Below are 24657 nucleotides of genomic sequence, written 5' to 3'. Positions count from 1 at the left end.
TTTGTGAGGTCAATACTTTTGAAGCAGCCAGATTTTTCCCCAAGATAATATCAACCCTTTCTGTAAGGATTTGTTGCATTAGCCCAACTACAACTTCTCCACTGTCAAAGTCACTCTTTCATCCAACTCTATATAATGGGACCAGTTTATAACTTCAATGTATAGCTCCAATTAATATTTTTGTCCTTCATTTAGACCTTCTGGAAGACAAATTGTGTCATCAGCCCGCATCAATGAGTATCTTGCTTCAGTGTCTTTATTCAGCTACCTCCTTGATTAGAAGAACAAGGAAATACCTCTCCCTTTGATATAAGATATTCAGAATCTGCTGTGGTTGGGTCTGTTTAACCGTAATTGTGGGTGAATTTTCTTGAATGTCTTGAGCCACGTTCCTGTTGTGGGTTCTGAGGGAATATGCTCTACCTGTAACACTGCTGTGCTTTTCACACATGTTGGCTTTCCTAATACACCCTTTTATGAAGATTCCTTAAACATTGCTATAGAACGTCTGCAGCACAACAAACCAGCTCGGCGAGCTAACCAACCTCAACACCCACAACCAGAGCTACAGATCTACTCCAAAACCTTAGTTACTACTACAATAATAAGGCTGCCATTTGCTTTCCCTCCCCAATAAATCTTCTAACACTGCTACAGATCGAATTCCATTCGCTGTTTATTCCTGCTTCTTCCTCACAATCAACTACTGAGCCAAAATTTAGATCATCTGAAACTTCCAACCCCATCCGTCTTGTTGGTACTCTAAATATTGTACTGTCAATCATTAATTTATCCCATAAAGCAAAATTAAGCCCTGCAGAACCCCACCGGAAACAACTTTCCAGTCACAAAACACCATTCAACCGTTATCTTTTGCTTCCTGTCAGTGAGCTAACCTTGAAGCCAACTTGTCCATTTTCTAGAATTTCAAGAGCACTCCGTTTTCTGAACAGACTTGTTTGCCAGCATTATGGATTAGTGCTTTGTATTTAGCTGGAAACATTGATAAAAGTGTTTATTACTGACAGTATCCTGTTTGTCTTACTCAACCCCACAGAAAACTTGTGGACGCTGCTGTTGTGGCGAAGGACACAGTGGTCTGCTGCTTTCAGAATGACACCAGAGATTGGAACCTGCATGTGTGGAGAGCCTGGGGATCCAGAGAATTCAAGCTATTCTATCAGTCATACGAAGAGTTGGCAAGAATGGAAGTCAGCATGCGCAGACGGAAGTAGCCCTGCTGGACATAATTCAGGATCTCTGGATGCATAACCCTCACTGAAGAGGCAAGTTGCAGAACTGATCATAGTTCTGTTAACAGGAAAATGATTGAGCCTGCAAAGCTGACTGCTTTCCTTGTGAACTTAACCAATGCAAATTTGATGCACAGTACAGGAAAAAAAGAGGAAAAATTCTCATATGAGATTTTAGAAAAGGATAGATGTCACTTCACATTCTGTCCCACAGATTGGGATTTCATCCAAGTGTCACGTTTGGATTCCAAGCTCAGTACCCTGCTGATTACTCTCATTGACAATCAAATATTCCTGTCTCCTTGGAACTGTAAATCTAGATGTCTATAAAGAGTTTAAATGGGAAGAATATATTTATTGTGCATTAAATGCAAAAATTACAACGTGCATAATGGAAGTTCTGGTCCTTTGAAAGAATCAACTGGAGCTTTCAGAAACCTTGTGGGGTACTGATACAATATAGGATTTATTCACATATTTATAAGAACATAAGAACTAGGAGCAGGAATAGGCCATCTGGCCCCTCGATTTAATAAGATCATGGTGGATCTTTTTGAGACTCAGCTCCACTTACCCGCCCACTAACATAACCCTTAATTCCTTTGCTGTTCAAAAATTTATCCAGCCTTGCCTTAAAAACATTCAGCAAGGTAGCTTCAACCGCTTCACTGGGCAGGGAATTCCACAGATTCACAACCCTTCGGGTGAAGAAGTTCCTCCTGACCTCAGTCCTACATCTGCTTCCCTTTATTTTGAGGCAATGCCCTCTAGTTCTGGTTTCACCTGCTATTGCAAACAACCTCCCTGCCTCCACCTTATCTATTCCCTTATCTATTATGTTAAAGAAATTGTTTTATCTTTTACTGTAGGCAAATTGTCTCAGTTTAAACAAAGAAACACCATGGTACAGGGCTGAACCAGGGTCAAATTTGACGACTAGTGTACTATAGATATTGAGCATGAAATTGGATTGGAAAATTCAGTCATGCAAAAGACAAAGAAAAATCTGGGCCACAAAGAGCTAGCTTGGATCTTTGGTTTCCACACAGTTAACAGTCTCAGCTAGAGTTGGAGATAGGGAAATAACTATTGAATCTATTGAAGCCAACCTAAAGACAGTGTTACTGGTTAAATCTGGTTGGAGATTGTTTATCAGTGTTTCTCTTCAATTGTTATATCACTGGACTAACAATCCAGAGCCCTAGAAAAATGTTTTGGGAGAATGGGTTCAAATCCCACCATGGCAGATGATGAAGTTTGAATTCAATCATATCTGGAATGAAGAGCACGTCTAATGGTAGCCAAGATGGTGGAGATGTCGGTGTTGGACTGGGGTGGACAGGATCAGAAATCACACGACATCAAGTTACAAGTTTTTTTGAAATAACAAGCTTTCGGAGTGCTGCTGCTTCATCATGTGAAATACTTCATCTGACAAAGGAGCAGTGCTCTGACAGTTTGTGATTTCAAATTAACCTGTTGGAGTATAACCTGGTGTTGTATGGTTTCTGACCAGACCTAATGGTGACCATGTAAACTCTGACAATTATTACAAAAACCCATCTTTTACAGTAATGTCCTTTAGGGAGAGAAACCTACCACCCTCACCCTCATCTTGTGTAGCCTACATGTGGCTCCAGACTCTCAGTAATGTGGTTTACTCTGGGCAATTAAGGATGCCTAGCCAGCAAAGCGCACATCCAATAAATGCGTAAATAAAAGCAACAGAACAAGATTTCATGTTTTAAAACAAAACAACAAACTTCATTGCATTTAAAAGGATTAAACAAAACAAGCAGCTTTAACACAATAAGTTGAATCTATGATTATTGTGCATTCAATTTTACTTTAAATTGCTCCTTTTCATTATAAAGCCCATCAAACTGTTATTTACCTCTGTAAGCTCGCCAAATATATGCCACTATCCTCTGGAATTTATTTTAATTTTCTTCATTTCCACCTGTTTTCAGAGGTTCTTTGCTTAATACCTCTTGACTATGGAAAACGCCATCCCCTATTCTAGTTGCATTCTCAATACTCCTGAGCTAATTCTGCTGATTTCCTTCTTTACAACAGTGTTCTGTTAGGATGATTTTACTAGTTTGAACCTAGGCAACGTTACAGCTTTCCTTCTCTCTGAGTTCAAATCTTGAGTAAGCCATTCCACACAGTGTTTGCCGAAGTTTCCTTTTCCTCTGCTTACACTGCAGACCTAACTGTCTTTTACGTTGGCAGTCTTCTTTCAATAAGCTACTGAAGGGTCAGTGGGTCAACTCTGAGAGTGCTACACTATCAGAGGGTCAGTATAGGGGAACATTGAACCTCTAAGCATCAGTACTGAGGGACCACTGTACCATGAAAGGGGTGGTATGGAGGCAGTATTGTACTATTGTGGAAGATCAATGTGAGGAAAGAACAGAGGGAAAAGTGCATAGTTGAAGAAGTGCTGCATTGTCAGAGAGCTAATACTGAAGGAACGCTGCAATGTTGGAGGGGCAGTACTGGGGGAGTGTTGCACTATCAAAACCATAGTTCTGAAATTGCTGTATCATCTCTAGGATGAGCAGTACTAAGGGCCTTTGCACTTTTGGAGAGGAGGTATTAAGAGAGCGCTGCATAGTCAGAGAGGAAGCATTGGAATACTGCTGTGTCACAAATAGTATCTTTCAAATGAGAAATTAAAGTTAGTCCCCAGTGAGGAAGAATGACTCTGAAATGGATAAACTATCACAGTTAACCAAGGAAGTTAATCAAATGGAAAGAAAAAGACATACAATGTGGTAAAGTGTAATGATAAACCAGAGGATTGGGAAAGTTTTTAAAGCCAACAAACGATGTCCAAGAAAAATAAAGGGAGAGAAGATAAACAATTAGGGTAAACCAGCAAGTAATTTAAGAACTGAGAGTAAGAGTTTCTGTAAAAATATAAAAATTAATGAAGAGGTCATAGGCTTCTCAGAGAATGAGCCTTGGGAAATAATCATGGAGAAGCACGAAATGGCAGAAAAGCCGAATACATACTTTACATCAACCTTCATAGCAGAGGCCATTAATAGGACGCCCAAAATACTAAACAAGTAGTCAAAAGATGGGGAGAGAAAAATGCAATACTTATCACAAGAGATATGTGCAAGACTAATGGAGCTAAAGACAAATACCTGAGGTATTGCATTCCACATTACTCAATGAACTAGCTACAGCGTTAGATGTACCGGTAGTAATCTTCTGCAAATCCCAGAGGACTGAAAATCTGCCAAAGTAGTGAGATAAAATGAAGTGACAATGGGCCAGTTAGCCTAACATCTGTTTCAGAAAGGTGCTAGTCTAGTATAAAGGCTGTTATAGAAAGCATTTAGAAATATATACGTTGGTCAAGCAGTCATTATGGCTTCTTGAAAGGGAAATCATGCCTGACAAATTTACTACAGCTTTTTGAGGTAACAAGCAGGATAGATAAAGGTGAACCAGTAGATGGAATAAATTAAGATTTCCAAAAGGCATTTGATAAGGCAACTTAATAAGATAGGAGCCCATGGTATTGGAGTATTACATTAAGTAGCATGGTTAGAGGATTGTGTAACTAGTGGAAAAAACAGAGTTGGAGTAAAATAACCATTTTTCAGGATGGCAACCCATAACTAATAGGCACATAATTTCAATGGTTACCACTGCTGTCTCAGTACCAGGGACCTGGATTCTATTCCAGCCTTGGGTGACTGTCTGTGTGGAGTTAGCATATTTTTCTTGCGTCTGTGGGTTTTCTCCAGATGTTCCAGTTTCCTCCCATAGTCCAAGGATGTGCAGATTAGGTGGATTAGTCATGCTAAATTGCCCATAGTGTCAAGGGATGGTGTGCAGGCTAGGTGGATGATCCATGGAAATGCAAGGTTAAAGGAATAGGGTAAGGTGGTGGGACTGGGTGAGATGCTGTTTGGAGCGTCGCTGTGGACTCAGTGGGTCGAATGGCCTACTTCCATTTTCTAAGGATTTTATGATTCCAGTAGAGTGCTACAGAGATCAATGCTGAGGACACAGTTATTAACAAATCATGACAACTGAATGCACTATCACCGAAAATTAGGTGGCAAGGCAAGGAAGTGAGGATGACAAAAGAGTCTTCACAGGAATATAGGATAAGTGAATGGCAAAATATAGCACGGGAAAACATAATGTTGTACAGTAGAAATAGGGACGCTGAATATTGTAAATAAGGAAATTTTGCAGAAAGCTATAGCATAGACAGATTTTGGGGTCCTTGTACAAGGTTCACAAAAATCTTAAATCCAAGTCCATTGGATAATAGGGAAGATAAATGAAATGTTGGCCTATATTTCAAACGGAATGGAATACAAAAATAGAGAGACCTTGCTACAAAACACAAGTCGGACAACACCTGAAATGCTGTAAATAACTTTGGACCGCTCATCTATGGAAAGATATATTGTCATTGGCAACAACTCAGAGAAAGGTCAGTAAGTTGATTTTCTGTATAGAGGGGCAGTCTTATGCTGAAGGGTTGAGGAGGTTCAGCCTGTACTAATTGGAGTTTAGATGTATGAGAAGTAACGTTTTCAAAACGTGAAAGATTCCTAAGGGACTTGAGGTGGATGCAGAAAAGATGTTTCTCTTTGTGGGAGGGTCTGGAGCAAGAGGTCATAATACCTTTAAAGGGTTGTCCACTTCAAACAGGTGATTTGTTTTTCCCTCTAGGGATTGTAAGTCTGTCAAATCTTCTACCACTGAAAGTGATCAAGGGTAAAATAGTATTTTAATTAGTAAGATGTGTTGAGGGTTGTGGGAGCAAAGCAGGAAACTCCAACCACCTTCACAAGTATCACCAATCCATCAATCTAAATCATGAAAACATGATTGGATCTGGATGTGAGTTTGCTCGCTGAGCTGGAAAGTTAGTTTTCAGACATTTCATCACCATTCTAGGTAACATCATCAGTGAGCCTCCAACGAAGCACTGTTGTTATGTCCCGCTTTCTATTTATCTCGTTAGGTTTCCTTGGGATCTTCATTCCATTGCTATCTGTGGGAGATTTCTGAGCTCTCTTTCCTATATTACAATACTTGTGTACACTTCCAAAAAGGTACTTAACTGGCAGTAAAGAATTTTTCGAGGTCCTGAGGTCCAGAAAGCCACTGTAAAAGTATAACTTTAGGTCTTTTCCTATTGAGCTGTTCCTTAGTTGTATAATTCATATTTCCTGTTTAATTTCCAAATCTGTAGCGTTCTGGCTTTTTCTATAATCACTATTCATGCAATCGACATTGTGTAGAGAGCGTGTGTGTGGAACGGGATTATGCAGTGAGGACAGAGAGGGACATTGCTGGTCATTTCAGCAATATGTTTCCTCTTCTAAATTCTGTCAAGCTGTATATTATTCAGCTTTGAAAAAACACATTCCTTCAAACTTAGATATTTAAATATGGACATAACTGATACCAGGTGTAGTTGAATTTGATCAGATATTTCCTGAATGTAAATAAGGCTTCCATAATATTTGTGGTTTTCTGCAGTGAACTGAATGATTTATAGATAGAGGCAGGAGCATCCCAAGAGATGTAATCTGTTCCCTCAGTTTTAGTATAATAGTTTTATTTCTCATTCATGATTCACATGCAGGACCTGAAAGCTTCTTAAAATGAGCATTATTCAGTGGCCAAAAATAAGCTTGTGTCCAACAGAAAATGTAAAGTGTAACTGCTGCGTTTTGAACACATGCTGTTTAAAATTTGCAAGGGCAGAGAATGATCTTATAGTAATGTCACTGCATCATATTTGCATGGAACCAAAGTACTGGAGCTAATCTAAACTTTGTGATACTATGATCACTGTTTCCTAAATGTTTCCCTATTGACACTTGACCCACCTCATTCCCCACAACCAGTAATGCCTCTTTCATCCAAAGCTTGTTGTGATTATGGTCACTTTAAAAGACCATTGCTGACTTCTTAACTTAAACAAAGTGGTGTTTTCAGTGACATCTACTGCTTCAAAGACTACAGTTAACCAGGAATTCATTTAAAAAAAAAATATTACAGAATGCAGTGCTGTCATGTTGTTAAACTGTCACTTTGAAATTATTTATAGAACCTGCTTCAATCATTTTTTTCAGGTAAAGATTTCAAGTTCCTGATAATGAAGTGAAGCAGTTCGCCTCCTGCTAGATCTTAGTCTAATGATATTAAATCTATGACCTGTGCTTATTCTGATAATCACTAGAGCAAATTATTTTTCTTAATCAAAACCCCTCATCATCTTAATTTCTATTAGATCATCTCCAAATCATTTCTGTTCCGGGGAAACAGTCCTTATTTCCCAACTCCACATTCTGAAGCATGGTGTCCTGCACTATCTGCAATATTGTACCTAGGCCAAGCCAGTGATTACATTTTTGAAGTATGATCTATTTCCTTCAATGTTTCACTTAACTATTTATTACACTAAATATACAATGTTTTATAAACACTTTGTAACAGATTGTCTTGCATCTTATATGAAAATAAGAATATTAGAATGCAACAAATAGCCCTTTGAGTCCGCTCTGCTTCTCAAGAAGATCATAGTTGATTTGACTTTGGTCCAAACTCTACTTGCCTGTCTATTGTTATTACACCTTGCTCCCCCTAAGTTCAAAGATAGTTAATTAACTGGTAGGCATCTCAAATGAATGCATTTCAAGCAAACGTGGAGTTAAATATAGGGTAGCTTTTAACTATAGTTATCTCACCAGGTTAGAAGTAGAAGTGTAAAATGTGAACAATGAATGGGCATTTCTGGACTTGTTATGGAGCTGGAACTCCAAATCTTTCATTGAAGTAAGTGTAAATTCTTTATGTATTCCTCAGTGGAAAGAAAATGGAAAGGTGGTAGGAAACATAAGAATTCCTTGTTAGAGAATTCTTTGTAGTCTAAATCTAATGAAAGGACCGTCATAGAATCTTACCTCAGAATAACAGGAATACTAAGCAAGAACTAAAGTAAATTCTGGAGGGCTGTGACATAGTAGGTGCAAAGTGAATAAATCTGCAAGACTACGTAAGGTAAAGGTAATCTTGGAAACTACTAAAAAGTAGAACTGAGTTCTCAGCATAAATAGTTACATTGATAACGGTGATAACAAGGTATAGAGTTGGATGAACACAGCAGGCCAAGCAGCATCAGAGGAGGAGGAAGGCTGACGTTTCAAGCCTAGACCCTTCTTCAGAAAATTTTCTGAAGAAGGGTCTAGGCCTGAAACGTCAGCCTTCCTGCTCCTCTGATGCTGCTTGGCCTGCTGTGTTCATCCAACTCTATACCTTGTTATCACCGTTATCAATGTAACTAAGGTATAGAGTTGGATGAACACAGCAGGCCAAGCAGCATCAGAGGAGCAGGAAGGCTGACGTTTCAGGCCTAGACCCTTCTTAAGAAAATTTTCTGAAGAAGGGTCTAGGCCTGAAACGTCAGCCTTCCTCCTCCTCTGATGCTGCTTGACTTGCTGTATTCATTCAGCTCTACACCTTGTTATCTCAGTTCTCCAGCATCTGCAGTTTCTACTATCTCTGAAACATTGATAATGGTGTTTGTTTTGCGTCATATTTTTATATGGAGTTAAATTTTTTTTGTACTTAAAAATTGAAATCTTGTGGCATATTTCTTAGTTAAACATGAGGTTTTTGAATTTCTCTCATCATTTGCAGCCTCATCAGTATCATAAAAATAGTCTCATCCATACCCTGTACTATTATAACAAACTTGCCTGTAGTTACAAACCTTCTGTCTTAGAAAACATTCCAACCTTTTGTGATTTAATGCAAGTACCTATAGATCCCTCTGTGCTGCGGCACTCTGCAGTTTTTCTCCATTCAAATAATATTCCGCATTTCTATTCTTCCCAATGTGGTTAACCCCAAATTTTCTCACATTATCCTTCAACTGACAGTCTTTTGCCTGTTTAAGGTGAATTCTCACCTAACTTTATGCCATCGACAAATTTGGCTATAGCCCTTTTATCTGAGATATTAATCCTTACCTCTTCCTCTTTCTTGCTGTCATTTTACTTGGGATCTCCACAATTCTAATTGATCACCATTGAAAGTGTTCAACAGTGGTTCACCAGATTAATTCCTGGGATGGCAGGATTGTGTTATGAGAAGAGATAGGCAATCTTGTTGAACCTTATAAAATTCTTGCACAGTGTGATAGAATAGATATAGATCAATGTTTCCCCTTTTGTGGGTGTCTCTAGAAAGACAAAACAATCTCAGGTAGACATTTAGGGTCCAGATGAGGAAGAATTTCTTCACTCTGAAGGTGGCAAACCATTATAAATTCTCTACCAAAGTGGGCCTTGCAGGCTCAAGACAGAAATCAATGTGTTCCTGGGGACTAATGACATTAGACATAGAGTAGTAGACAGAGTCATACAACACAGAAACAGACCATTTGATCCAATTTGTCCATGCTGACCAGACATCCAATCTGGTCCAGTCCCATTTTCCAACATTGGGCCTATATCCCTGTAAACTCTTCCTATTCATGTACCTATCCAGGAAGAAACATTTTCCCCTTGATGGAGGATTCAGTGACCAGTGAGGCATAGATTTAAGATAAGGGGCAGGAGGTTTAGAGGGGATAAGAAGAAACTTTTTTTTTTCCACCCAGAGCGTGGTGGGCATCTGGAACCCACTGCCTGTAAGTGTAGTAGAGACAGAAACCCTCATCACATTGAATAAGTATTTGGATGCGCACATCAAGTGATGGAAAATGGAATTAGAATAGTTAGGTTGATTTTGGCTGGTGCAGTCTGAAGGGCATTTTTCTGTGTTGCAGACCTCTATGACTAGTAGCTGGTCTAGCCTACATGTGCCATTAGCTCTACATTGGCTCTCAAAGATGTAATGAAAGAAGATGTCACTCTCTAGATGTAAAAACGGTGTAAGTGTGAACAGAAGCTAGGCTAGACAATGACTAATGACTTTTTTTGATTATAAATTCATTTACAGGACGCGGACATTACTTTTTTCATCCATTTATTACCAATTCCTAACTGCTCAGTGTCAACCACATCGCTGTGGATCTGGAGCCACATGCAGGCTAGAATGGGCAAGGATGTCAGCTCCATCCCCAAAGGATATAAACGGGTTTTCCCAACGATCCACAATGGATTCATGGTCATCATTAGACTCCTAATTTCATATTTGTTTTGAATTCAAATTCTACCATCTGCTGTGGCAGGATTCAATCCCAGGTTCCCAGAATAGTCTGGAGTCTGTGGATTAACAGCCCAGCAATAATATTAGGCCATATTTGTGTAATGCTTTCATTTAAATAAAGAAAAAGGCAGGAAGGAGAGAGAGATAGACAGAGAGAGACATGATAATGTCCACAGAGGACAGTGCAATGTCACTGTAGTAGTAATGCATAGGCCCCAGGCTGATGTTCTGGAACGTGGGTTTAAATCCCATGTCGAAGCTGGTGGAGTTTAAATTCGGTCGTAGTATTGTTGCTGCTGATATTGCTGGGCATTTGAAGAGCATGGAGGTATAGTGTGGAAAGGCATTGATGTATAAGGTCAGCCATTAAATTGAATGGTGAGCAGATTCAGTGGACTGAATGGCCCACTTCCTGTTACCTTCATCCATCAAGTCTTGTCGGCATACATTCCTTTTCCAATCCCACAGTGATTAAGTCTCCACTATCATATCTTTCCATCTGTACATAGGCTTTCCTCCCCTCTTGTTGGCATCCCATCTCCTCCACTCAGCTCACTACATAGAATATAGAACAGTATAGGCCCTACAGCCCACGATATTGTGCTGACCTATTATCCTACTCTAAGATCAGTTTACTCTGCATACCCTACATTTTACTACCATCCATGTGCCTATCCAAGAGTCGCTTAAATGTCCCTAATGTATCTGACTCCACTACCACTGCTGGCAGCACATTCCATGCACCCACCAGTCTCAGTGTAAAGAACCTACCTCTGACATCTCCCCCATATCTTCCTACAATCACCTTAAAATTATGCCCCCTCATAATAGTCGATTCCGCCCTGGGAAAAAGTCTCTGACTATCCATTCCATCTATGCCTCTCACCATCTTGTACACCTCTATCAAGTCACCGCTCATCCTTCTTCGCTCCAATGAGAAAAGCCCTAGATCCCTCAACCTTTCCTCATATGACCTCCCCTCCTGTCCATGCAGCATGCTGGTAAATCTCCTCTGCTTTAGCTCTCTAAAGCTTCCACATCCTTCCTATAATGAGGCGACCAGAACTGAACACAATATTCCAAGTGTGATCTATCCAGAGTTTTATAGAGCTGCACCATAACCTCACGACTCTTAAACTCAATTCCCCTGCCAATGAAAGCCAACACACCATACACCTTCTTTGTAACCCTGTGAACTTGGGTCACAATTTTGAGGGATCTATGGACATGGACCCTAAGATCCCTCTGTTCCTCCACACTGCCAGGAATCCTGCCATTAACCCTGTATTCTGCATTCAAATTTGACCTTCCAAAATTAATCACTTAACAATTTCATCTGCCACTTCTTTGCCCAGCTCTGCACCCTGTCAACACATGTCCTCTCCCCCTCTCTCTCCACAACAAATGCCCAAACACTGTCAATCTCTTCTCGGTTACTTATTCGATATTTCTGCAATCTTCACTGGCATCCTGTTTTCTAATCTTCTTTCTCCTCACTCCACGCATCCATCTCAGCAATAGCACCCCAATAGTATCTACACATCGTTCCTCTCCTTGTTGCCCTTGTTTCTGCACAATATAACAAGGACAGTCTCACAACTGCCTTAGTGATTCTTACTTTCAATTCCAGCAATACTTTTCTACCATACAACACACCACTGCATTCTAATTTCTCCACCATTTCCATACTTCCATCTTGTGCCACTGACTCCAGGGACTTGGAACTACTTACTTTCTTCAAGTCATCGCCCACCATCTTTCCACCTTCACTGTGCTCTTGTTCTCAACATTTAAACTGACTGTCCTAACTGACAAGCTTATTGATATCCCTGACCTTTGACGGAGTACCTTATCTCAAGATACATGCAGTTTGGTGCAAGTCCATCTTGCAAGATGAGAAAAGAAGTTTGTATTAATCTGGATAATTCCTATTAACTGAAATAGAATTAGCCAGGATTACAATGCAGAAACCAAATGGTCCATTCCAGTGTTTATTCCTCAGGACACTTTTCTATACTTGTATTTATTTTGTTATTTGTCCAGCTGAGAAACAATAGCATTGTCTGGTACAGAACTTACATTCCCTTTAATAATTCACAAAATATCAATAATGTTTTAAACCTCCACTTATGGAATAAAATTGAAATTTTCTTCAACATTAAAATTCTGATAGGAATTGAACTTAATATACCACCGCTAATCAAACAAAGAGCATAGTCATCAGATCCAGCATTTGGGATTAGTTAGTAACCTACTGCTCAGAATGTGTTCAGAGTTTGAGCAAATTCCAGTGCAGATGTGCAATACACTACAAGAGCATTCTACAAGCAGCCAAGTAGTAACATCTGATTTGTTTAAAAAGAATCTGTCCAACTTCTTTAATGCTGTGAACTGATTAGCAGCCAAACCTGGAGATTCTCAGTCTTAATGTTTCCTCCTGCCATCCATGTTTATCCCAAACAGAAATTTTAAAAGCATCAGTTTCCTGATGCTTGCTGCTACAGTTGGCATAACGTCTGTAGAGGTGAAGGGCAAACTTCAGTTGCACCCTGATACAGGGGTCCACCTGCTTCCAAAGTTTCTGTGGAAATGCAGAACTGGTGTCCTTTATTAAAGGCATCACATCAAGCCCTTAATAGTATCACCAAAATAACATCAACACTCCCAAACACAAGAAATCCCAACGTAAGGAATCCCAAACTCATCAGCCCCAAACTCTGACATCCCCAAGCACAAGAAACCTAATATGTAAGAAACTCCAAACTCTGACATCATCACAAGCAGAGAACTCCAAATGCAAGGAACTGCAAACTCCAACCTCCAACATCCCTAAACACAATGAACTGTAAAGACAAGGGACCTGAGACATTGATTACCCCTAATGCAATACCCTCTCTCCAGCCACACATTCATCTGGACTAACCTCTTTTTCCCATAATCACTCATTTGTAGCATCAGATGTAATCCATAGATTTTTCATAGGTAACCTTTTCATAGGATCCCTTCCTACAGTGTGAAAAGAGGCCATTCAGCCCAACAAGTCCACACCAACTCTCCAAAGAGCATCCCACCCAGACCCATTCCCCTACCCCTGCATTTTCCCCATGTCTAATCCACCTAAATAAAGATCCTTGGGCACTTTAGCATGGCCAATCTATCTACTCCACACATCTTTGGACAGTGGGAGGAAACCCATGCAGACATGGGGAGAATGTGCAAACTCCACACAGACAGTTGCCTGAGGATGGAATTGAGCCCAGGTCCCTGGCACTGTGAGGCAGCAGAGCTAGCCACCAGGCCACTAGCTCTCCAAACTCTGCCTTCAGGACCCCATCTCTTTTTCTATCAATGTTGTTGGTACCAATATGTGCCATGATCTCTGTCTGTTTGCCCTCTTCCTCCAGAATTTCCTGCAGCCGTTCAATGACATCCCTGACCCTGGCACCACTGAGACAACGTGCCATCCTGGAAACTGTTTTGCAGCCACAGAGATGTCTGTCTGTTCTACTTACAACCAAATCCCCTACCACTATTGTCCTGCTATTCTTCCTCTCCTCTTGTGCAACAGAATCACCCATGGTGCGATGAAGTTGTTTCCCACTGCTTTCCCCTGCACAGGTCCCAAAATAGTGATTCTTCCTATTCATTCACAGGACATGTACATCACTGGCTAGGCCAGTATTTAATTACAATGCTAATTGTCAAGAGGGCAGTTGAGAGTGAACCACTTTGCTGTAGATCTGGAGACATATGTAGGCCAAACCAGGTAAGTTCTGCAGATTTCCTTCCCTAAAGGATATTAGTGAACACAGACATATTTTTCCAGTAATCACAGAGGCTTCATCTTAGATTCCTAATCCCAGATTTTTTAAAAAATTTAATTCAATTCCACCATGAGAGGGATTTGAATACAGGTCCCCAGGACATTACTTAAGTCACTGGATTAGTGGGTCTAGTGATATTACTACTAAGCTATTGTGTCCCACACAGCTGTTGCTGTTTTTATTAGAAAGTGGCATGGTCATGAAGGAAGGGCTGGAAAGACTGCTGTACCGACTGTCTTCCTTTACTCTGTCTGGTGGTCACCCATGCCCTTTCTGCCTGCTCAGTCTTTACCTATGTGGCGACTACCTCACTGAACATACTATCCATGACATGCTCCACAGTGAATTCTCCAAAAGGACCAGCTCCAGAATGCAGTTCGCCAGTAGATACAGCTGGACACACACTTCCTGCACACATGGCCACCAGGCATAACTCAAGCTTCCCTGATTTGCCACATAGCACAAGAAACACACGTCATAAGTATGAGTTCTGATGTCAGGACTTCCTTTAAGTTCCTTAGTCTCTCCTTTCTTATAAAATAATTACGCTTATGTAAGAATATTATTAACTCCCTTGATGTTCCAAATTCCCAGATTCACAAACTCAGTCATTAACTGGGATAATCACAGTGTGAAATGTATAGAGAGAGCTAAATTCGTAACATGCACGCAGAAGAGCTTTTTAAGTCCCGACAAGAGACGGGTGGTTCTGGATTTAATTTGAGGAAATGAAGCTGGACAAGTGGTTGAAATATCCATAAGGGAGCATTTTCAGGCAGTGATCACAATTCCATTAGATTGTTATGGAAAAGGACAGGGATGGGCCTGAAAGAGGGGAAGGCTGGTTTTAATAATGTCAAGTATGATTTGGCCAGAGTGGACTAGGAGCAGATACTTAAAATAAGAAGAGTACAGGGGCAACATGTTTCAATAAAGACAAACAGTGGGACTATCAAATCCTGTAAACCCTGGATATCAAGGGACACACAGCATTGGGTAAAAAGGGAGGCTTATGGCAGCTATGAGTGCTCAAAACAGGAGTACAGAATGTGCAAGGGGAAAGATAAAAGGCAATTCAGGAGAACAAAAAGGGGGACATGAAACAATAATGACAGATAAAACAAAGTAAAATCCTCAATTATTTTATAAGTACCTTAAGGATAAAAGGATAGAGAGAGAAACCACGTGGGCATAGAAATCAAGGACAAGTACCAGGATATACTTAAAGAAACTAACATAGACAGAGAGGAGGATCTGAGTGGCCTGGCAGGCTTAAAAGCAGATGGGGTGGTAAATAGTCAGGGGGATGACATACCCTACAGGACAATGTGGACAGTCTGGTCAGATGGGGCACATAGGCAAAACAAACAAGGAAAGAGCATACATGCTGAACGCTCAGACCCTAGGAAGAACCAAGGATTAGGCATTCCTTACTGTGCATGTACACCAGTCCCCTTAAGGTAGAAGGACAGGTGGCTGAAGTAGTTAAGAAGGTATATGAGATACTTGCCTTTATTAGTTGAGGCGTTGAGTTTAAGAGTGGGGAGGTGATGCTGAAATTATATAACAGGTTGGTTAGGCCACAGCTAGAGTTTTGTGTCCAGTTCTGGAATCCACATTGTGAGAAGGGTGATTGCACTGCAGAGAATGGGGGTATGTATGGGGTGGGATTGTATAGGGTGGCCATGTATTGACTAGGTATGACTGAGGGTGGTATATGTGTGGGGGGTGGTATATGTGTGCAGAGTGTTTGTGGGGTGGGGTGGGGTGGGGTGGGGTATGTATGGGGTGCAGTACGTTTTGGGTTGGGGTATTTATGGGGATGGAGTATGTATGGAGGTTGGGTATGTTTGGGGGTATTTATGGGATGAGGTTGTATGGTGTGGGTAATATGGGGGGGGGTGGATATGTATGGGAGAGATATTAAACTTTTAGCGCATTACACCAGAGACTAAAGTTGAACGATTCAGGGGTAAATATCCAGGTAAGCAACGTATATCTAGCCCCAATCTTGGAACTCTGACATCAGTGAAAGAGACTTGCAGAGTTCCAGGCAGCACAAACCAGTACAAGCCCCTGAATCTGTGAGTGGATTTTAAAGAAAGGGCCTAGATTTGCAGGTCTCGTGTCTTCAGGCTCTTTAACGTGCTGAAAAATTTCAGAGTTGTAGTGGGAATAAGTAGTAACAATAGGTGCAGAGACTTGTAACCTCATCTCCAAGTTTCACTAAGTGCAAAGGACAATACAGTACAGGAACTGGCCCTTCGGCCCTCCTGTACCGACATATTTAGCTCTTTTGTGCTAAAACTATCTTCACTTACAAGTTCCGTATCCCTCTATTTCCTTCCTATTTATATATTCATCCAGGTGTTTCTTGAATTCCACTATTGTATCTGCTTCCATCACTATCTCTGGCAGTGCGTTCCAGGCACTCACCACCCTTCGTGTGAAAGACATCCCTCCCACATCTCTTTTAAACTGACCCCCACCAACCCCGCACTGTCATCCAGTGTCCCCTAGTAATTGACCCCTCCAGCCTGAGAAAAAGCTTCATACTTTCCATTCTATCCATGCCATTCATAATCTTATAAACTTCTATCAGATCACTCCTCAACCTGCTGCATTCCAGTGAAAATAAACCCAGTCTATTCAACTTTTCTTCATAGCCACAATCCTCCATACCAAGCAAAATTCTAGTAATCCTTTTCTGATCCCTCTCCAAAGCATCCATGTCCTTCTGGTAGTGTGGCCACCAGAACTGTACGCAACATTCCAAGTGTGGCCGAACTAAAGCTCTATAAAGCTGCAACATACCTTGTCTATCCTTATACTCAATGCTCCTTTCAATGAAGGCAAGTGTTCCATTGGCCTTTTTTAACTACTTTAGCTACCTGCTGTGCCACCTTCAGTGATCTGTAGGTCTGCACACCCAGATCCCTCTGTACATCAATATTCCTGCGAATTCTGCCATTCACTGTATAATTTCCACCTGTACATGACCTCCCAAAGTGCATCCCCTCATACTTGTGTGGATTAAACTCCATCTGCTATTTTTCTGCCCATACCTCCAACTGATCCATATCCTGCTGTGTTCTCTGATAATCCTCCTCACTATTCACAACTCCACCAATCATCGTATCATCTGCAAATGTACTAATTAGACCAGCTACATTTTCCTCCTCCTGAAAAATTAATAATTTTTCCAAATCGAGACTGTTCCCTTTTGCCAGGGAAATCACACAGAGTCATGGCCTGGGATTATTGGTGATGTTGTATTTCCAAACAGAGAAACTTTCTCCAGCTCCCTAAAGGCTCAATTCTAAGGAAAGTACATATTAAGTAAAAGTAAGAATTGAAGCACACTTTCGCCATATTAATGGAAGTGTGGTCATGAGGAATGGAGCATTAGGGAGGCAGAGCAAAAAGCACATGCCTGATTCATTAGCAATTAATTCCTGCCCAGAGGTAAAAGCTAGAATTCATTCAGTGAGCGAAGAGGCAATCAGATCAAAATCCACATCTCCACTTAACACTTCTGCGAAGGTTAATGTGCTGTGATCAGAATCTTGAATGTTATTTTACACATGTTCAGACAATAGCTGGCACCAGTCAGCTCATTTACTGGGTGGTGAAGCTACCAAGCTGCAATGGAATTCTAGTCTATTCGTTATGGCACTGAACTGAGAAGCCATTAAATCCATCACTGAGGGCTTTGTTTTCCGATGTTGATCTTTGCAGAGAAACAACACCACTTCCTCAGTTTGAAGTGTAATAATTGAAATGAGAAGCAAAGCATGAGGCCAGAAAGGACACAGGGGAATAAGAATAATGAGAAAAACAACAGAGAAATAAAATGCAAAAACTGCAGCAATCATTTTAGTAATTCCATTTTGAAATATTCTCGAAAGCTATTCAGAGCTGATTGGCGCCAGTCATTGTTGACTAGTAAAATGGGCATGGTTGTAGATTGAGTCAGTGTCTCAACTCCCTATGACAGACCATAGCTCTGATGCATCAGTGTTTTGTTTTACATAATGTTTTCTAGATGTGTAAAATGCTCCTTAACCCTGTAGTAATGTGATCACTACCACATCACATGGTTTCAATGTGTTTGGCACATTCACCTGCTATAAACCTGCTCAATAATGCACACTGAACAGAGAGACAGGGAAACTGGTTATGTCGGTGGGTGCACCCTTTATGATTGCCACCAGTATAGTTTCCTGTTCGTCACACATTTTTTGCAGCTCCAAACAATCTACCAGATTACTGTAGTGATCTTAAAACTGCTCATACCTGTGGTGTTTGCTAACTCTTGAATGTTTCTTGCCGAGCTAATGTTAAGGCAGGAACTAAGTTGCCAGCATCCCATTGTACATGTGGGGTACATTCACAACTGCACTGAAGAGTCAGATTATATGTAGCACAGCACCAGCCAATTCTAACTGTGAAAAGAGCCTTAAAAGCAAAAAGGATCTGCTGATACACCAATATAGTCACACAGGGAGATGTCATTCACCTGCTCTGTGCACGAGAAGGGACTCACTCAGTCATGCATCGGCCTACTGTATCACCAGTGGATTCATACTGGGGAGAGACCATTCATCTATTCCATGCCTGGGAAGCAATTTACTCAGTTAACCAATCTGCAGATACATCAGAGGATTCACATTGGGCGGGGGAGAGACCATTTAACTGCGTCAAGTGTGGGAAGGAATTTTCTCATTTATCATACTTGTTGAAGCACCAGTGAGTTCATGCTGGTGAGAGGCCGTTCACTTGCAAAGTCATTGGAAAGGGATTCATTCAGTCATCCCACCTGCTAACACACCAGCGAGTTCAAAAGCAACTGCAAGGTTTGGATCCTGCATTCACTGATGCTGTTAATCATATCCAGGACTGAACCATGTTCATTCTGATTATCCTAATGCATTGAAAATGTTCTAAATTGTAAATAAATGTAAAATAAATCAGCTTGTTTGAGATGTTTTTGTAATCTTTGTGTTTCCCTCCTGTGTTTTACATAGCCTGGCTGAACACAGAAAGGGTAATCTGAGGGAGGATCATACATCAGGAACAGAACCACCTGTGCACCATCAGTACCCTCTAACCCAGCATCTACCAGATACAAAACCAATAAATCCTCTAATGTTGTCAAATATTTGGCATGGCACAGTGGTTAGCATATCTGCCTCACAACACCAGGGACCAGGATTCCACCCATGGGCAACTGTGTGTGTGGAATGGCTGTGTGGAGTTTTCACATTCTCCCAGCATTTGTGTGGGTTTCCTCCAGACACTCTAGTTTCCTACTACAGTCCAAAGAAGTGCAGGTTAGGTGGATTGGCCATGCTAAATTGCCACAGTATCCAGGATATGCAGACTGCTGGGTTAGCTCTGGGGTATGCAGGGTTACAGGGATGAGATAGGGGGTTGGGTCTGGTGGGATGCTTTATGGAGTGTTGATGTGGACTTGATGGGCCTGGCCTGCTTCCACACTGTGAGGATTCTATAATTAATCTTCTTTGTTACACAATGCTAGATGTAAAATAGCATCATTCCTAGTTGGTTTAACAATGTATTGTCTCAGAAAAAAAAATCAAGCAAACAGTCTACAACTCATCTTCCAGAGTACTTTTGCTAATGTGACTGGTCCAACCTTTATGCACCTTAAAGTTCCCCACAATTCGTACATTATCTTTATTACAATCTCTAATTATTTCTTGTTTAAAGCTCCGTCAAACATACAAAAGCCAAAGTTTTCCAACTCTGTCTTCTCCTAATCTCCATTCATACTGATTTGACATTCAGATCACCTGAGCTCAACCCTTTCTCACTAATATTGTTATTTCATACTACTATATTGTACTAAACTCTTAGACTTTACAAGCATCTTCTTTCTCCATTCCATCTTTTCAAAATGTTGTCTTAGTTAAAATACTTATTCACAACCTTATCTACCTCTTCTATCCAATTAATATCAGAGCTGTTGAAATCACCATGACATTCATTCCATGACTTCACTCAAATTTCCAGTTTTCCACCACCTCCCTTTCACTGCTGGATGGTTTGTAGTCTGAACCTATGAGTCTGATGGATCCTTAATTGCCTTTTACTTTTATCCATATGGAATCTATTTTTATTTATTAACTTTAATTTTATATTCTATTTTACATTTACTCTTTTCCCTCAGTCTTTGTGATGCTGAGTAAGTATAATTATTGCTTCATTATCCTTTCTAAATAAGTTACAGCCTGCAAAATTTAATTCCTACTCCTGATGATTCTGTAACCATCTCAGTAGTTCTTGCTATATCTGGTTCCTCCCATCACTGCTTCCTGCTCCCTATTCTAATTTTTAACTCATTTTTAGTAGCATTTACTCTCACTCTATGTGTAGCCATCTTTTTAGATTCCTTTTCTCAAGCCATCTTTGCCCTCCTTTATTCAGTTCCTTCCTATGTTTTTGTTTTCTGTTCTGTTTATTTTTAAGCTACCTCCACAACCTGCCCTTTCTCATTCTTACCAGAATAAAATCTTCACCATATTCCTGCTAAGACATGGTTCCCATCCTGGTTCAGGTACAGGCTAACCCTTCAGTGCTGCTCCTACCTGTCTTAGAACTGATGCCAATGTTCACACAAAGGAACCACACCAGCCCTTTAGGCAAGTATAATTCTCTCAAGATTTCCATAATATTCATGTGATTCAGCTCTATATAACCCTCCTCACTTTTGCCCCATCTCTGTTCCACTCTCTGCTCCTCCATCTGTCACTCCATCCCTCTTGGTGCTCCTTTGCTATTCATCTGTCTCTCCCTCCTCGTTCCACTCTCTGACCCTCCTCCTTCTCTGAACCTCCTCCACTCAGACTCTCTACTGTCTGAGTCTCCACTGTCTGGGCCTCCTCCTGTTTCTTACCCTCCTCTGTCTCTGATTCTCCTCTCAATGTGCAACCTCATGGCTTGGCATATCCCTAATTCAACCATTACCATTAAGCTAGGGGATCAACCCTGGTTCAGTAGGGAGTGCAGGAGGCTGTGCCAGGCATACCTAAAGATGAGGTTTCAATCTGATGAAGCTACTAAACCAGATTACTTGCAATGTTAAACAGTGTAAGCAGCAAGTGATAGACTGACCTAACCCAATGAATTATTTCCAAACTCTGCAGTCCTGTCACATCCAGTTGTGAACGGTGGTGGACAATTCAACAACTCAATCGAGGATGAGGCTCTACATCCTCAATGAAAGCAGAACTCAGCACATCAGTGCAAAAGATGAGGCTGAAGTACTCGCAGCAATCTTCAGCCAGAAGTGCTGAGTGGATGATCCATCTTGGACTCCTCTACAGGATATCAGCATCACAGATCCCAGTCTTTAGCCAATTCAGTTCACTCCATATGATGTCAAGAGACAGTTGGAGGCATTGGATAGCAAATGCTTTGGGCCTTGATAATATTCTAGTAATGGTTCAAAAGACCTGTGCTTCAGAACTAGCTGTGCCCCTAACTAAGCTGCTCCGGCCCAATCCAGCATCTATGTGGCAGTCTGGAACATTGGCCAGGTATGTCTTAAACTTTTCACAAAAGTAAGCAACATTTACATGCCACTAGTTTGAAATCCAAACTCTAAAATAAATCAAACACTTTTCATCACAGGATGGTGAATCCCCTACTAACAACATCAAGGTCGTTACCATTGACCAGAAACTCAACCAGACTTGCTACATTAACATAGTAGCTGCAAAAGCAGGTCAGAGGTGAGGAAGACTGCAGCAGATAATTTACCTAGATAACAAAGTGTGGAGCTGGATGAACACAGCAGGCCAAGCAGCATCTTAGGAGCACAAAAGCTGATGTTTTGGGCCTTGACCCATCATCAGAAAAGGGGGATGGGGAGAGGATTCTGAAATAAATAGGAGAGGGGGGAGGTGGACCGAAGATGGATAGAGGAGAATAGAGGTGGAGAGGAGAGTATGGGTGGGGAGGTGGGGAGGTAGGGAGAGGACAGGTCAGTCTGGGGAGGACAGACACGTCAAGGGGGCAGGATAAGGTTGGTAGGTAGGAAATGGAGGCATGGCTTTAGGTGGGAGGAGGGGATAGGTGAGAGGAAGAACAGGTTAGGCAGGCGGGGATGATTTGGGCTTGTTTTGGGATGCAGTGGGGGGAGGGGAGATTTTGAAGCTGGTGAAATCCACATTGATGCCATTGGGCTGCAGGGTTCCCAAGCGGAATATGAGTTGCTGTTCCTGCAACCTATGGGTGGCATCATTATGGCACCGCAGGAGGCCCAGGATGGACATGTCACCTAAGGAATGGGAGGGGGAGTGAAATGGTTCGCGACTGGGAGGTGCATTGCAAACCGAGCTCATGCTTATAAATTTTCCCTGAGCCCCTCCAAGGCCAGCACATCATGCCTTAGATACAGTGTCCAAACTGCTGACAGTATTCCAAATGTTATCTTACCAGAGCCTTATTCAGCTTTAGCATTACGTCCTGTTCTTATAATCTAGTCATCTTGAATTGGATGTTAAGATTGCATTTGCTTTCACAGCTGCCAACTGAAACTGCAAGTTAACCCTAAGAAAATTCTGAACTAGGACTCCTTGGTCACTTTGTGCTTCAGATTTCTGAAGCATTTCCCCATTTATAATCATCAAGGGTTTAACAGAAGAGGGCATTTGGAAATGTACTATTGCCACTGTCATCTGCCAAGAGAACAGTTCTCGGCTATAGAAGAGTCACTGACTCCCTAAGAATTCTCAAAAAACCATCATCTAAACTAAAGGTACTATGGCACTCTTAGCTAATAATCCTGACACAAGAATTCAATGGAGAAGGGCATTCCTGACTGAGGATCAACAGAGTGTGCATGGAGCATTCCGGAAGAATTACATTCTGACTGTAATTTTGAGAGACTATGTTTTAATTTTTTTTATTAATTTTGTTTATATAAGTTGGATTTATATCTATTGGAACAGCATACCATTAGAATTTTGTTTTATTCAGGAAAAGTTAATAGTTAAGGGTGAATTATTTGGTTTGTTAGAAGTATTGTTAATCTGCTAACTGTTAAAGTTAGAATAAATAAATTGTTACTTGTTGATTGTGGAGTGATTGTCAAGAGTTCATTTTATTTCACTTCTCCTTTATAACAGATTGGGAGGTGAAAAGCAGGTCATACCATTTCTCCCATCTCCTTTAACAGATTATGAGGTGATGTGAGCTTAATTATCAGAGAGGTGTCCCCTGTTTCATAACAATAACTTTACACTTTTAAGCATTGTATTCCATGTGCCACTTCTTTGCCCATTCTTCTAGCCCTTCTGCAGCCTCCTTACTATTTTTATGTCATCTGCAAACTTAGCAATAGTGCCCTCAGTTTTTTTCATCCAGATCATCAACGTATGTTATGAATAGTTGTGGCCCAACGCTGATCCTTGAACACCTTTTCAAATCAGTTTGCCCATGGCCTTGATCCTCAATAAAAGTCTAACTTTAAAATCATTCCCAAAAAGTCACAAATTCATGCAATTAGCAGAAATTGACCAGGGTTAGTAATTTGATCAGGGGGCATGGGGTCTGGTCATTTTAGGGCGATGGCCAGAGACGGTTGTGTACATTGCTGGCACTCAGGGTAACTGAACTTTCTCAAAGTGGTGGTTAGAGGATTGGCAGAGATTTGGGATAAGGGGAGGCTGGCACGGTGGCCCAATGGTTAGCACTGCTGCCTCACAGCTCCAAGAACCTGGGATCGATTCCACCTACAAGTGACTGTCTGTGCAGAGTTTGCACGCTCTCCCTGTGTGTGCATGGGTTTCCTCCAGGTGCTCCAGTTTCCCCCCACAGTCCAAAGATGCACAGGCAAGGTGGATTGGCCATGCTAAATTGCCCATAGTTTTCATGGATGTGTAGATTAAGGGGATGGATCTGGGTAGGATGCTCTCAGGGTCAGTGTGGACTTGTTGGCCAAGGGGCCTGTTTACCCACTTGTAGGAATTCAATTCAATTTGATTTTCAGGGTGACAACCTATAACAAGTAGAGTGGCACAAGGATCAGTCCAGACATATTAAAGGCTTGGATGAGGAAAGTGAATGTATTTTTGCCAAATTTATGGATGACACAAAGATAGGTAGGAAAGCAAGTGCTGACTCAAAGAGTCTGTGGAGGGATATAGGTTCAGCAAGTGGACAAAACCTTGTTGGATGGAATATAATGTGGTAAAAAGGGACATTTTGCTCTTTACAAAGAAGAGAATGGCTGAATATTCTTTGAGAGAAAGACTGCAGAAAGCTGCAGCGCTGTGGGATTAGGGAGTTCTTGAGCATGAATCACAAAAAACTCACATCCAATTTCATAAGACCATTATATTGAA

The 24657-nt window shown here is 41.1% G+C and overlaps 1 protein-coding gene across 2 annotated transcripts in view; it reads left to right on the top strand.

The window, feature by feature from the left end:
- lrrk1 (leucine-rich repeat kinase 1) overlaps positions 1–8376 on the top strand; it is a 201959-nt gene extending 193583 nt beyond the window's left edge. For both annotated transcript variants that reach the window (XM_048563008.2, XM_059639335.1), the window contains exon 34: positions 1058–8376. In XM_048563008.2, coding sequence (XP_048418965.1) covers positions 1058–1235 — 178 coding nt within the window. In that variant the 3' untranslated portion in view covers positions 1236–8376. The remainder of the gene's footprint in view (positions 1–1057) is intronic.
- The last annotated feature ends 16281 nt before the right edge of the window (positions 8377–24657 follow it).

This window comes from Stegostoma tigrinum, chromosome 33, assembly GCF_030684315.1.
Source record: "Stegostoma tigrinum isolate sSteTig4 chromosome 33, sSteTig4.hap1, whole genome shotgun sequence".
NCBI classification, from domain to species: domain Eukaryota; kingdom Metazoa; phylum Chordata; class Chondrichthyes; order Orectolobiformes; family Stegostomatidae; genus Stegostoma; species Stegostoma tigrinum.
This window is presented reverse-complemented; position numbering and strand designations above follow the sequence as displayed.